Source organism: Cydia pomonella, chromosome 5 (genome assembly GCF_033807575.1).
Source record: "Cydia pomonella isolate Wapato2018A chromosome 5, ilCydPomo1, whole genome shotgun sequence".
NCBI classification, from domain to species: Eukaryota; Metazoa; Arthropoda; class Insecta; order Lepidoptera; family Tortricidae; genus Cydia; species Cydia pomonella.
The window spans coordinates 10,545,427-10,559,708 of NC_084707.1; the positions used below are offsets into that span (position 1 = coordinate 10,545,427).

General features: G+C 34.2%; 1 protein-coding gene across 3 annotated transcripts in view; it reads left to right on the forward strand.

The window, feature by feature from the left end:
• LOC133518287 (plasmanylethanolamine desaturase 1) overlaps positions 1 to 14,282 on the forward strand; it is a 78,047-nt gene that overhangs the window by 14,046 nt on the left and 49,719 nt on the right. For all 3 annotated transcript variants that reach the window (XR_009799456.1, XM_061851957.1, XM_061851956.1), the window contains exon 2: positions 2,079 to 2,284. Coding sequence is in view for 2 of the 3 variants with exons in the window: in XM_061851957.1 (XP_061707941.1) it covers positions 2,079 to 2,284 (206 nt within the window). In the remaining variant the exon portion in view is untranslated. The remainder of the gene's footprint in view (positions 1 to 2,078; positions 2,285 to 14,282) is intronic.

The following is a 14,282-nucleotide window of genomic DNA, read 5'->3' on the forward strand; positions in this document are numbered from 1 at the left end:
CCTTGCCATATCATATGTTTTTTTGCGAACTTGTCAAGTTTCACGATCTTATTTTTCGGGAACATTACCTCTATTATTAGCCATATAAAACTTCGCACCGAGTAGTTGATTAAAATCGAGTTTTACATACGTCTTGTCGTCCAACAACAAGCAACCTTCGAATTTTGTCAATACTGGGTCGTAACAATAGTCGAGCTAGTGTTTTAGCTTGTCGGATCTGTTTAACAGTCCGATTTGGCTCTTTTATTGCTCGATAGCTCTTATAGCCACCTCTGAGGTGAATCATCTTTATCTTTATAGAAGTTTCTTTGAATTTTTGGGATAAATCGTAATTAGACCTTCCTGAATTTTGTTTGAGTGACCATGGGACTTTTTTCCCAAAATCTTGTTATTTGTCCCAGGCCTATTAGTTTGTATTTTCCTATCAGCTGATAGAGTCTCCTTGTAACGTTTTATGACCCTACAAATACTAGCTTTTAGCATCTTAAGCGACGTACCTGTCTTCGTCCGGGATCGATAAGGATTTTCGAAGTATTTGTGCACGATCAATCTCCTTTTCTCAATTTTCATGGTCGAAAACTTTAAAATGCATAAAGCTAGAAAAATAATATTTTCACCATTAATACTTTGAAGGTTGGTGATTGAACTATAACTGTCAATTTATTTCCCGCCATGGAATTATTATTTTTTAAACATTGCTAATTATGTGCCAATTCTCTATGAACTAAGCTTTAATATCAACTATACATACTCGTACATGAATCCTATTTCTTTCGATTGTGTTAGCTGTGAGTACCTAGGTATACTAATTGAAGAGTTCCATCGATATCACGGGCGGGGATCCTATCATCAGATCCTGACTTGATGACAATGGGACTCTTGTGAAATTAAGTATCCACTCTTTCAAAGACACAAACACATATACCACATATAATTCATTGACTTCCAACGCGAGAAGCGAGCTTGATAGCTCCGTTGGTTTGGTACAGCGCTGGCACAGTTAAGCTGAAGAAAACGGGTTCACAATGAGAACAGATCAGATTACCACAAATATAATACATATATCCTACTTAATATAAGTCTGTCTGTCTGTTGGATACGGCTTTCAAAACGAATACGGGTCTCCAACAACCATTTTTGATAAAATAAATATTTTCCGAAATACTCGCTCCAAAAGAAAAAAATATGTACCCGCCCCCATTTGAACCATGGGTCCAAAAATTATGAAAAAAGTCTTTAAACAAAAGCATAACAAATACTTTCAAGGAAAACTTTTTTTCTTCACTTCTTGGTAAAAAGACCTACAAAGCGCTGCGAAGGTACTCTCTTATGCTTGGAATGCACATGACAGAATGGTAACTACGGAACTACACTGAACATGGCGCGACACGCTCTTAGCCGATTTTCTTTTTTTATTGCATTTAGTACAATTAGTACAAGTCAGCGCGATCTCAGCAGGTGCAGGAAATCTCTCGAAATCATTTGAGACGGCGAGGTTTAGGAATATTCTAAGCATGCAATACGAGTATCTAAGTAATCTTTTTGAAGACCTAATGCAAAAGGAAATGGAATAACTGAAAGATTCATTAAAGTTACCAGGAAGCCCTTATAGCATTTAACTGAATACTTATACCTGAATTACAATTTTAGAAATGCTATTAGTCTATATTTTACGGGATCACTTGTCGAGTACCCTTACTAGGGCACTTAACCTGTTTTTCCATCAGAGATATTAAGTGGTAGCTAAATTGTGATCGATATCAATCAAGGTTGTAAAAAAAAACGATTTCACCAACTTCTGTTACAGTTAGCTGTAGTGTCGCAGGTGGAATTTATATTTGAATGAATTTTGTAATGTTCACATTTCCAGCTTGCAAATACCTTTAGCTCTCATCCTTACCTTACTATCCTATTGTTAAATAAAGCTACGTTGAACCCGTTACCACCAGACCTAAGCTATAAAGATAAACGATCCTACGTAATTGATGGATATCAATCACATCCTTAGGTCAGCACAAGTCTGGTGGAGAAGCAATCAATTGTAATGCATGAGATGATAATAACTTTTGTTTTGACAGGCAAGAGACTACAGGAATGGGTGTGCGTGGTGGTTTGTTGCACATTGTGCGTGTGTGCAGGCCTCCTGATGGCTCGGCACATTCGTGCTGATGTCTCCTTATTATTGGCAGCAATAGCTGGTGTTCTAACAGCTGACTTTGCTTCGGGTTTTGTGCACTGGGCTGCGGACACTTGGGGAGCAGTTGACCTACCTATTATTGGCAAAGTAATTAATATTTTTGTAAACGCATTCAGCATTATATGTAATTTTTCTCACTTTAACACTTATTCATAAATTTGCTATTGTGTTAATAAATTATTTATAACTAACGCTGCTGAAACTACTGAAAGCAATTTCGTCAAATTACAATTGATGTGCCTAATACTTTGACTCGCATGGCTTGGCATTACTACTGTAGTGACACACATTTCCAGTTTGTATTTACAAGTGCATATTTGCTCAAATTAGATTTAAGGGGCTTGTGCCAGTCAAAACATTAACGCTTCAAGAAACACGTCCGAGCGTACGATGTCCATAATACTTTGTCTTTTTCGTGCTTGTAAAATTTAGATGCCGGTGTTTAATAACTGTTAAGATACAATTTTTTTTATATAGTTTGACCTGGCAGGTAAAGCCGTTTAAGATATGGCACAGTCGAATGCCACACGATACTTTTTACCAGTTGAACTATACAGGCAAAACTGCGCCGGCATATCCTAGTGTGCCATACACACTAGGATATCGTCAAGCTAACTTGAGATATTTAGGTGATGCTTTTTAGGGTTCCGTACACAAAGGGTCAAACGGGACCCTATTACTGAGACTTCGCTGTCCGTCCGTCCGTCCGTCTGTCACCAGGGTGTATCTCAAGAACCGTGATAGCTAGACAGTTGAAATTTTCACAGATGATGTATTTCTGTTGCCGCTATAACAACAAATACTAAAAACAGAATAAAATAAATATTTAAGGGGGCTCCCATAACACAAACATATTTTTTTTGTCTTTTTTATAAATAATGGTACGGAACCCTTCGTGCGCGAGTCCGACTCGCACTTGCCCGTTTTTTTTTTCACAAATATAACGCTTTGGTGGTCGTAAAAAATGTGTCGTCCGACAGGAAGTCCGTCCAACCGACCCCGGCCATTTCTGTGTAAAAAAAAGGAAATTACTTGAGAAATTCTTTGAACAATCATTTAATGGATTTTTTTACTGTTTTAACTGTCATGGCTTATACCTGATAAACTACTTTCACTTATTTATTAATAATTTTCGTATCCTTTGAAGGTACTAATCTTCTAATTAAAGAGGTATCAGACACGCACATATTTTTTATTAGAAAATAAATGATTTTAATAAATAATCGTAAACATCGTGTTTTACTGTACGTAAGTAACTAATACATATATTTCATCATACATATTCCGGATGTTGGGGTGTTGCTTACCAACACAACTTACGAGTATATGTAGCGATTATTATACAATGTGTTTGTGCACGTATAGTGGAGCCAGTAACCACGTATAGTACGATGAATTCTATCGACAAATCACCCCCCATACCTATGTTTTTGTTCAAACATTTTAAAAATGCACCCTTCCAAAGTTATATGGCGCCAAACACGCCTGCACTTGGTTAATGTACCATTATCTGTTCATTTACCTGTCGCACATTTAAAACGTAATAATATTTCGATAGCTTATGAATTAGGCCATAAATTTAAGTAAGCATAAATGTCACAGAGAACGTGGTTAACGGCTCCACTATACGTGTACAAACACATTTTATAATAGAACACCATAACTATCACGGACAACACGATACCTACTTAATTTTTTTCATTTTTATTTCGTTTATTGCAGAACCATGGTTAATTGGTTATATTAAGGTGTTAACATATATTAAGTGCATGCATGGTTACCCTGTCAGGGCATAGCAACATTATTGATATTCTAAAAACTAATTACTAAAATAAATACATAGTCAAACACAAAATAGCATTCACGTAATACTAGGAATTCCTTACAATTGAAATAAAGCAATAATACTATAATTATTAAATATACCTATAGCATCTAATATCCAACTATACAGAAACAAATAATTTATTGATACAATCTTAAATAATTAATAAATAATCAATGTGAACGAGTAAAAGCAACACATATTTGTTTTGAATTCTTTAAATTCTCAAAACGATTTAAAGATTTTTATTTATCTTATCTATGTAGATATTGTTGATAATGTATGTCGTATTGATAGATTGTATTTAGCAATGACTAGCATTACTAGCAAGTAATATTAAGAGGAATTCCTAGTGGTGATTTTTTCATACAAACGCTCTCGACTATTTCCTCCCTGGATTTTGAACCTAGAGCAATGATTTTTTCAAATAAGATCAATATCATCAATATCTGTGCCGCTATGTTTTGCTTTTTTGGATTATTTTATTTTGAAGAAACTTACAGCGCCTCAAAAATCGCAAAAACGGCTCAATTGAATTGGCTGTAAAAAAAGGCACAGTATACAAATATGACAATAAATATCCAAAAAATCAAAACATAGCGGCATAGATTATTTCTTCCTCTTGCAATTTCCAAAATTTCATAATGATTGGTTGCGTTTTGGAGGAGGAAACAGTCGAGAGCGAAACGTCGATTTTTGGGTTTTTTGCGAGTGAATTTTAGTCCGAGCTGCAGTTGTCCTTATCGCACGAATTGGAGGCGGAGACAGTTTATAAATATACGTACACAGAAGGATTAGTGATGGGCATAACATCCTTATTAGGGATTGCAGAACCGGTACTGTTTTAAAGAACCGGGATTTTCGGTACTGGTGGAAATAGGAACAGGGATTTCCCGGTACTTTCGGAACTGGTCTAATTATTTTAAATAAAACGACAGCATTTTGCGAATTTAATAATCAATTAATCACAATAAACAAGGCATTTTTGTTTTAGAAATACTTATAGTATTTTACATTGCTCACACTTGTGCGTCACAAGTAAAAGATAACTACTTTGATGTTTGCCACTAGATAGCAAAAATGAAATTACATTAACGAGGGGATTTATATATAAGTATCGCAGTCGTATTGTATAATCCACCGTATTACAATACGGCTAGCCGATATCAAAATAAGGGACATTTTGAAATGCGGCGGTTCAACGATTAAGGTAGGTATGTTGGGTAAATACCGGATGCGGGTGAAGAACGTAGGACATTCATGTCTCCCTAATTTGGCTTTATTTTTTTAATGTTGGCAACATTGTGTAAGATGCCATTTCATTGCGCTTCGACTGCCAGTGTCCCCGCGTCGCTCAGGGCGTCGGGCTTGTGCTATGCGCAATCACAGGGAGCAAGATATTTTCGCATTTTTTTTCTTCTATCCGATCTTTGCCCTGTAATTTATTTTGCGTATTGTGACGAAACTGTTTTTGTTTTAATGTATAATTTCTTTTTCGATATTTTTTATATAACTATCCAATCAAAACAGACCTAGGACTGCTGCAGACCGATATCCGATCTTGACCCTTCCAGGTAAAGATCCGAGAGAAACAACCCGATCTTTACCTATTTAAAAAACAGCAGTGATTGTCAAACTTTAAATTTTCTTCAATTAACCTACTTAATTATCACATTTATTGTTTTCTTGATCACACTTTCGTACCATTATTTTTATCCAGTACCACTACCAACGTGACGGTAAATCAAAAGGAAGAGATTTTGGGAGTCTATTTTGTATGTATGTATATTGTATGTGTATGTACACCTACTTACGGACAATGTCATTTTTTTAATTTCCGCAACTCAAAGGTAGCCTGGAAGAGATCGCTTTTTAGCGATAAGACCGCATGTTGTTTACCAGTGCTTATGTTTCTGTTTTCTTTTGTATTGTTTTCTTTTATTGAGGTGTGCAATAAAGAGTATTTATATTGTATAGAGATGATGATACATGTTGAATTTTATAACAAAATCGAGTAAAATAGATAGCAAATGAGCAATTTTTTGCAATTAAGTACCTACACATACAGATGCATATGTAGATGTGCACGCATACATACATAGCTAGTTTCGGATACAAAATAGAGATAGGGCTTCGAAATTAGTTTCCTTAAAATGCTTCAAGAGGGCTCCCTTTTCCTATATATTTACTTTACTCTTTACATACGATCCTTACATTTTATAAAAAAAGATTGTATATCAACTATATATATAATTTCAAAATTATACCAATAAAATCGCAATTTTACTTATTTTCCATACTTCAAGATGGGCTCTCAGTGACTTTGACCTTTTTAAAGAACTACTTAGTCTTTTTGATTTCTAAGTTTGATTCTTATTTTTTTGGCGACCTTCATTATAAATGACTGGGCACGATTATTTTTTTATTTCGATTTTTGTCCCTCCTACTTAAGCACGTAATATCTTCCAGTACATTCCTTTCAATAAACAATACATTTACACTTTCACTAAACCTGTACAGTTCACGAGATCTTAAATTGTCAAAACTTCGAAACCTATCTATTATTTTAGTCGTTTTTCTTATTTTATTACTTCGGGTAACCTTACAATAAGAGGTTTCTTAGCACATTGCTTACATATCAAATTGCCTTATATTAGGTATCAAAGTTTGAGAGCCACAATTTTACCAATTTTTGTATCAGGGTTAAGATCGGATTCAAAAATACGAATTAAAAACTTTCGATGACAACTTTTAAGTTTGTAATTATTGGTGGCTGCAATTTATATACTTACATTCGAGAAGGGTAGAAACCGGACCTATTTTTTTGTGATATCTTATTCTCTTTCCATTAGAAGCAACTTTTTTTCACCATCCTATGTTCTCCCTTGATGGCAAAACACTCGTTACCCTAAAAAAAGTATGTCTCATCTTTACACAGGTACAAAACTGAAACCGTTCTATATTGAAGATTACCAAAATTCAGGCCGAATCTACGGTTATTATTTAACGATTTGCTCCGTACTTCAAGAATCTATCATGTGCTGAGATCTTGAAAAAACGTTTTTTCACGAGTTCTCTCAATTGGTCCCAAAATTGTCCGGCATTACCCCAACATACTTTACTCAGATTGTCATTGCGATACGTTCTTCAATAAGGCGACCCAAGTTTAGCCCCATCGTACTACAAGTAAAATAGATTGTAGTTTAACCATATATTTATACCTACTTACAAAATTTCACAACACACCATGATCACACCCAACTTACTGTCACGGATAGGTACAGTCAAGTGTAAAAATATGGGTGTACACATCTTACTCAAAAATATGTCTCATAGCATCTTATACCAGTGTAATAAGAGCGTAGTACCATATTTATGAGAAGATTCTTTCGATACATATTTTTGCACTTGACTGTACGACGACGACCGAAGCCGGGACATCATTCTTTTTTGCAGTTTTTACCTATATGGTAATTAATAGATACAGTATAATATAAAAATGAAAAACAATATTATGTGATCAAAATATGAGATCTGTGATATGAGACCAAAAACAACTTGCTTCGGGCAGCGCAGGATGAATTCCGTCAGGCTCGCGGGCGACGTCGACATGTCGACGCAACGGCGCGCAATGAGTGAGCGCTCACGTCTCGCGTCTGTGTGTGCGCACTCACACTTAGATAGCTCCCGCTCCCGCCCACCGCAGCGCGACAAAAACATAGCTTAAAAAATTCGAGATTTGAAAAGTTGCTCAGCTAGGAATTGCTCTTAACACTCCACCGATTTATAGTAGGTTACTAAATATCTGCTATCGAACAGGCAACGTATAAAAATATAAATAAAAAAGGCAAATAGACACTATACTGCGTGAAAAAAAACACCACACAAGGGAATAATCAGCGAGTGAAGGATGACCGAACATTTTAATCAGTTAGGTACCAAGCCTTCAGTACACTCCCTTTATTTACTGTTACGGTCGAGGACAATTGAGTTGACACATAAAACCCGACCAAAATTGTAAGGTCTTTAAAGCAATTGCATTTTGTACAAGTTGGGATTATTACCGCTTTAGAAGCACTGTAGGATATTGTAACCCAGGCTAACACTCGGGACAATTTCAATTGAGCCACTTGCTTCTTATTTCATCGATCAATTTCCTCGGGAAAGGATGCCGCTACAACGCTACAAATCGTCTATATAGGGAACAGAAACGATGTTTTAAATATGTAAATAATCTTAGCCTAAAATATGTTCGACAGTTTAGACTGTGTAATGTAACTAAAGCTGTAACACGCTAAAATTTGGGCAGATATTAATAAATTTAAATTAAAGGTCCACTGGAGCTGGAGGTACTAATACACTTAATATAGTTGCAAAAATTATAGTTTATCATACTAATATTCTCGAATTTTATTTCAGCGTGAGTTTTTGATATACAACAGACTTTGTGATGACCAGTACCCCTAGTGTAAATAAATTCGATTTCCAAACGTGACGTACGCGTTTGCGTTTAGTCTCATTTTGTATTGGATTTCGAAAGAGCGCGCCAAGCGGGACGTTTTGGAACCTCAAAATCCTATACAAAATGACACTTAACGCAAACGCGTTCGTCACGTTATGATGTATATCACAGTTACACTAGGGGTACTGATCACTAATCACAGTAATCACTATACACTTTGCACGACATGTTTAATTGATTACTTAGAGTATGTTTAAGAAGTCCAAGCCAAGTATTTACAGATTGCAGATTTGTTGATAACAAAACAGAAGATAGGTTTCGATCTTTATTTATAAGAACGCTGTATGTTTCACGTTTCTTTTGTTTTGTTATTTTCATCTTATATTTTTCTGCTTGCTGGTTGTTATTTATTTCATTCAAGAACGCCTCCTACTTATATTAATATTTTTACAAGATTCTTTAGCCTAGTCGAACTTTCCAAGGCTAGGTATGTACTTGTGCAAAGTAATTTCGCTCTGTCATTGTTTAAAGCTCGTTATCATGAAAATATACTGTAGAATTGATAACGATTGTGATATTATTTATTCCTCGTTCTATGATATAGCGATTAGAATATAAGTACACAGAAAAACTACCATCCATGGGTAAAATTATAAGCAAAAATGTGTGCCCAAATTTTGGCGTTTTCGAGCATTACTTATATACCTATACACTTACAGAATTGTGAAATACCATAGTGCACCGTCGTCGCATCAGCTGTCATCCATATGTTCGTATTCACACGGTAGCGTGCCACCTGCTTTATTGCCGTCTATCAATTAACATTGCTTTAGCTTTAACGTAGTAGTGTTAGTGTCTTTTAGAATGTAGTTACAATAATTGTAGCACAGAAGATTTAAGTTACAATATTATTTTCAAATTCAATTAAATTTGATAAAGAAAATTTCGCTTTGCAATCTTTAAAATGCGAAAATTGGGTTGTTATTTTAGTGTATGGGATATTAAATCAAGGATTAAAATTGGTGGATACCTGCTAGCATTTAATTATTAAGAAGAAGAAGATACACATTAGTATATAGAAAGAAAACTGTCAAGTAGAAAGTATACTAAATTACTAACCTAATGTCAAGAAAACCAATTAACACGGGCCAGGAAAATTAAAAATACACGTTGACTCTAATGAACGTGTCCCCTTTACCTAGAATCGAGTGACCTAACACTTTTGCCTTGAGTAGTTATTTGGTCTATATACAACCTAATCGGTATTCCGGGCCTTGCACTTTTATCTCTGCGTTGTCGTTTGCCCCCCTGCAGCAGTATAGAGGATTCGAAAAAATCGACCTTAACTGATCTGATTATCGGATGAAAATTATAAGTTATCAAATTAAATATGTTCCTGAACATTATACCAATAGGCTTGCCGTAAAAAATGTTCATGGCTATTTTTAGTTGAAAGTTGAAATAATTTATATTTTTTATATAAATCTTACTGATGCTTAGCCGAATGTACTAAGTTCCAATGGAAAGCGTACAACATAAACAATATGCATTAGTTAGGTTGCTTACCTTTTTCTGGTCCCTATTACCTGATGGTTTACTATGAATTATATAAAATGTTTTTTTGGCTCAGGTCTTAATCTGTTAAACAAAAGCCTTTGTTTCTTTTATGCAGAGCGGTCAGCTCCCGTCTTAATGGCACGTGTTAAAGGAACAATATCTTTAAAAAGCATGTAAGGTACGATCGCCTAATAAGGACCGGTCCCTAATAAGAGCCACCATTTAAAAAATCCCATTTAAAAAAAGTGCAAGAAATATGGAACCAATAACCAAAAACATTATGTTACTGTCAATTACTTATAAAGACCAGTTTGTGTTACTGAGTTCATTATATTTTTATTAATTGATAGAGTTCATTATATTTTTATGAATAGTCCAAATAAGGCCCACCGCCAAAAGTGTGATTTCTAAACACTTAATAAGGCCCAAGGGCTAATGACTGAATATGTTCCTAATTATTTTGTTTTATGCTTAAAATAGTTTCACTTAGTAAATATCAATACAATACAAAAATGTGTTTTATTAAAAGACATAAATCGAATGTATTATATTCTGCGTTTAAGTTTCTGTAGACTTTTTAAGGACCAACACTACAACTCTTATTATTTTTTGGATTAATCCATCGGGAATGACAAAATCAATTTTAACAGTTACCCAAAAAAAAGTAGTTTTGTTATAATTATCTACGGAACAGGAATGAGCCTTATTGAGACACCCATTCATAATAAGGTCCATTGACAAGCTTTTGTAAAACAATTTTTGTCATTAATTTACTTTAGATGTTTTTACTTCAAATACAGGCAATTTCTACATTTCATATATTTTTTAAGTTAAAATACTTCTTCAATCAGATGTATAAAGATTTACAAGAATTTACAGCATAAGGAAAACAATTATTGCGAATACAGAAGTAGGTATATAGGCTAATCAAATTAGATTTTTTCGAAGAATTAATTCCCAGGATCCCAGCAATCTTATCGTTTTGTCGTTTCGTTCGTTCGTATAATAAATAATTTGGTCCTAAATGCGAGTAGTTTGTGCAATGTGCTCTTTTTCAGTTTTATGCTTGAAATTGATATGATTGTATGTTTTGTTTTTTTTTTGTATGACGATATTTTGTGAAATTCTTAGTATTACATTTTATCTATGAATTATATTCATTAGTATTATATATGGAATAATATTTACAACATCAATAAATTGCTCTGATAATTAGCTTAAGATAATATATGTAATACTGTCTTACTATTCATAAATGCTTGTTGCTAGGCCTACATGAATAAAGTATATTTGAACTGAACTGAACTGATTTATGATGAAAATGACGTAATCTATTTATTGACAATAACAATATACATAATGGATATATACAGATGATTACTATAACTAGCTTATATCTAAAATAGGCTCTTGAGGCATTGTACCAAGGATGCTGGCGGCATTTCCTCGTTGTATCGCAATACTGATACGTTGTGCGAGGAAGCCGCCAGCTCTTTGGTCACCAGTTTGATGAAAATTGATATCTAAAGATCCGAAATACATTTTTTTTTGTCTCGGAGCGTTTATTTCCGAAAATAATTACTTTATCGAAAGATGTTTGGTAATTCACCCCTGTTTATTTTGAAAGACCTATCCAACAACACCCCACACCATAGTGACCATAGGGTTGAATTGAAGCGAAAACAATTTTAATTAAAAAATAGCTATGAACATATTTTGACGGCAACCGTATTGGTTTATGTTCAGGAACATATCTGATTTCATAAAATATAATTTTCATCCTTTCAGCAGATCAGTGAAGGTCGTTCTTACTTCGGAACTTAGATTAGTGCGGGTTTTGTAAAGCATGTATTGACCAATTTGATTACATTATTTCTTTTAATTAGTCACCACTCATTTTAAATGTGTCACCTTTATGAATTACATATTTTTACTTTTATCTACCATTCATACTACCACGTAGATTGTTATACACTTTGAAAAGAAGGAAGTCCTCAATGTGACTGTAATTTCAGATGATTGTCTACCTACGAGTAAGTATGTGTCACTTGCACAATTGTTCGTAGTTTGTAATACGTTTTTCTTGAATAGTTTCGTATGCACAATTACTATACAGCATAAATATGTTTAAGTGCAAAATATCGTAGCCACATCCTGACCGCAGAACTAGACAGCCCTGCACGGCGCCATTTGGTTTATGGTACCTGGGTTGTCGTACTCTACCGCTTAAGGTCCCGTAAGTTCTGGTGCCTAGCCAAGATGCCGATCGTTCGCTCCGTAGCGAACGATACACTAATGTCTCTCTGTCGCACTAATATTATGGTTGAACGATAGAGAGAGACTACCGTTTCGTTCACTATGGCGCAAACGATTGGCATCTTGGCTAGGCCCTCAGGTTTTTCTCTCACTCTCACTGAGCGTAAGCGTGAGCGAGATAGCTGTGCGTGCCTAGGATTGCGGATATCATGTTATTGAGTTTTAATTCTTTGTAAGTTTTAAAATATTCATCATATGAATTCATCGAACATAATATTGCTCATTTTTTGGAAAGCCATTTTGATATTTATAAGCTTTTGGAAAAAAAAATACGAATTTGTTGCGTTCCTCACCTTTAACCTTTGTTCGTGAGTTTTTAATATCGAGCGAAAAACAAAAAACCAGGATTCGAATCCATGAAGTTACTAGAGGAATAAAGCCTCGATCAAGATTGGTAAATAATTTTTTGGCAACCGTATTGTGAGAGTCAGAATGGCGGGTGTACCTAAATAAAATCAAATGAAAAGCATACCATATTTTTGTACCTAATTTGTACTATTTAGTACCTCGTTTAAAAAAAATTGTACCTCACGGTACGTAAAGTTATCATAAAAAAACAGGTCACCCGCCATCCTGACAGTCAGAATGGCGGGTGTACTTTATTACGCTATGTTCCCGTGGTTATTGATAAATTCTATAAAAGCCAAATTTTTGTACCTTTTTTGTACCTTCACATTCAATTATAATATAAGTCATTTTATTTGTGGTTTCCAAGTTTTACTCATTTTATATTTTGCTTGCTATTACAATTTTGCAGGCGTTATAATTTTTCATGTTATTGATTTAATTTTTAAGAAAAAACGCTAAGGTACAATTATTTTTATTACGCCAGGATTTAGTACCTTTAATGTTTAATCTGTTAAGTTCAAATAACTCAGAAAATCATGTCTTAAAAATGATTTTTCTTAGGAAGATATCTTTGAATTGGCGCTTAGCCTTTTTTAACGCTAAGGTACAATTATTTTTATTACGCCAGGATTTAGTACCTTTAATGTTTAATCTGTTAAGTTCTAATAGCTCAGAAAATCATGTCTTAAAAATGATTTTTCTTAGGAAGATTTCTTTGAATTGGCGCCTAGCCTTTTTTAAGACATGATTTACTGAGTTATTTGAACTTAACAGATTAAACATTAAAGGTACTAAGTCCTGGTGTAATAAAAATAATTGTACCTTAGCGTTTTTTCTTAAAAATTAAATCGATAACTTGAAAAATTATAACGCCTGCAAAATTGTAATAGCAAGCAAAATATAAAATGAGTAAAACTGGGAAAGCACAAATAAAATGACTCATATTATAATTGAATATGAAGGTACAAAAAAGGTACAAAAATTTGGCTTTTATAGAATTTATCAATAACCACGGGAACATAGCGTAATAAAGTACACCCGCCATTCTGACTGTCAGGATGGCGGGTGACCTGTTTTTTGATGATAACTTTACGTACCGTGAGGTACAATTTTTTTTAAACGAGGTACTAAATAGTACAAATTAGGTACAAAAATATTGTATGGTTTTCATTTAATTTTATTTAGGTACACCCGCGATTCTGACTCTCACACCGTATTGTGATCGAAAAAAGGGATACGATTTAAAAAAAAAACTGTTTTCTGTACCTAAGGGCACCTTAGCAATCCAGTTACCGCATTAACTACGTCCTTTATTATTTTGTGTATGCTTTGCATTGACTGAGATTGATAAGTTCGCCTTTGTGCCTACTAACTAATCTGAATCTTTATATAATCTGGAGGTACTTATAATAAATACGTAGTTAATACATTCCTACGTACATAATATGGAATAGTGGGCTAATATTCAGATTCTAGTTAGAAACATTCCTTTTATATGTTCCTAACGTTACACGGTAACTATTGATTTGATGAAATTAAATCCAAAGATAAACTAGCAAATTGCTAATTGGTCAATA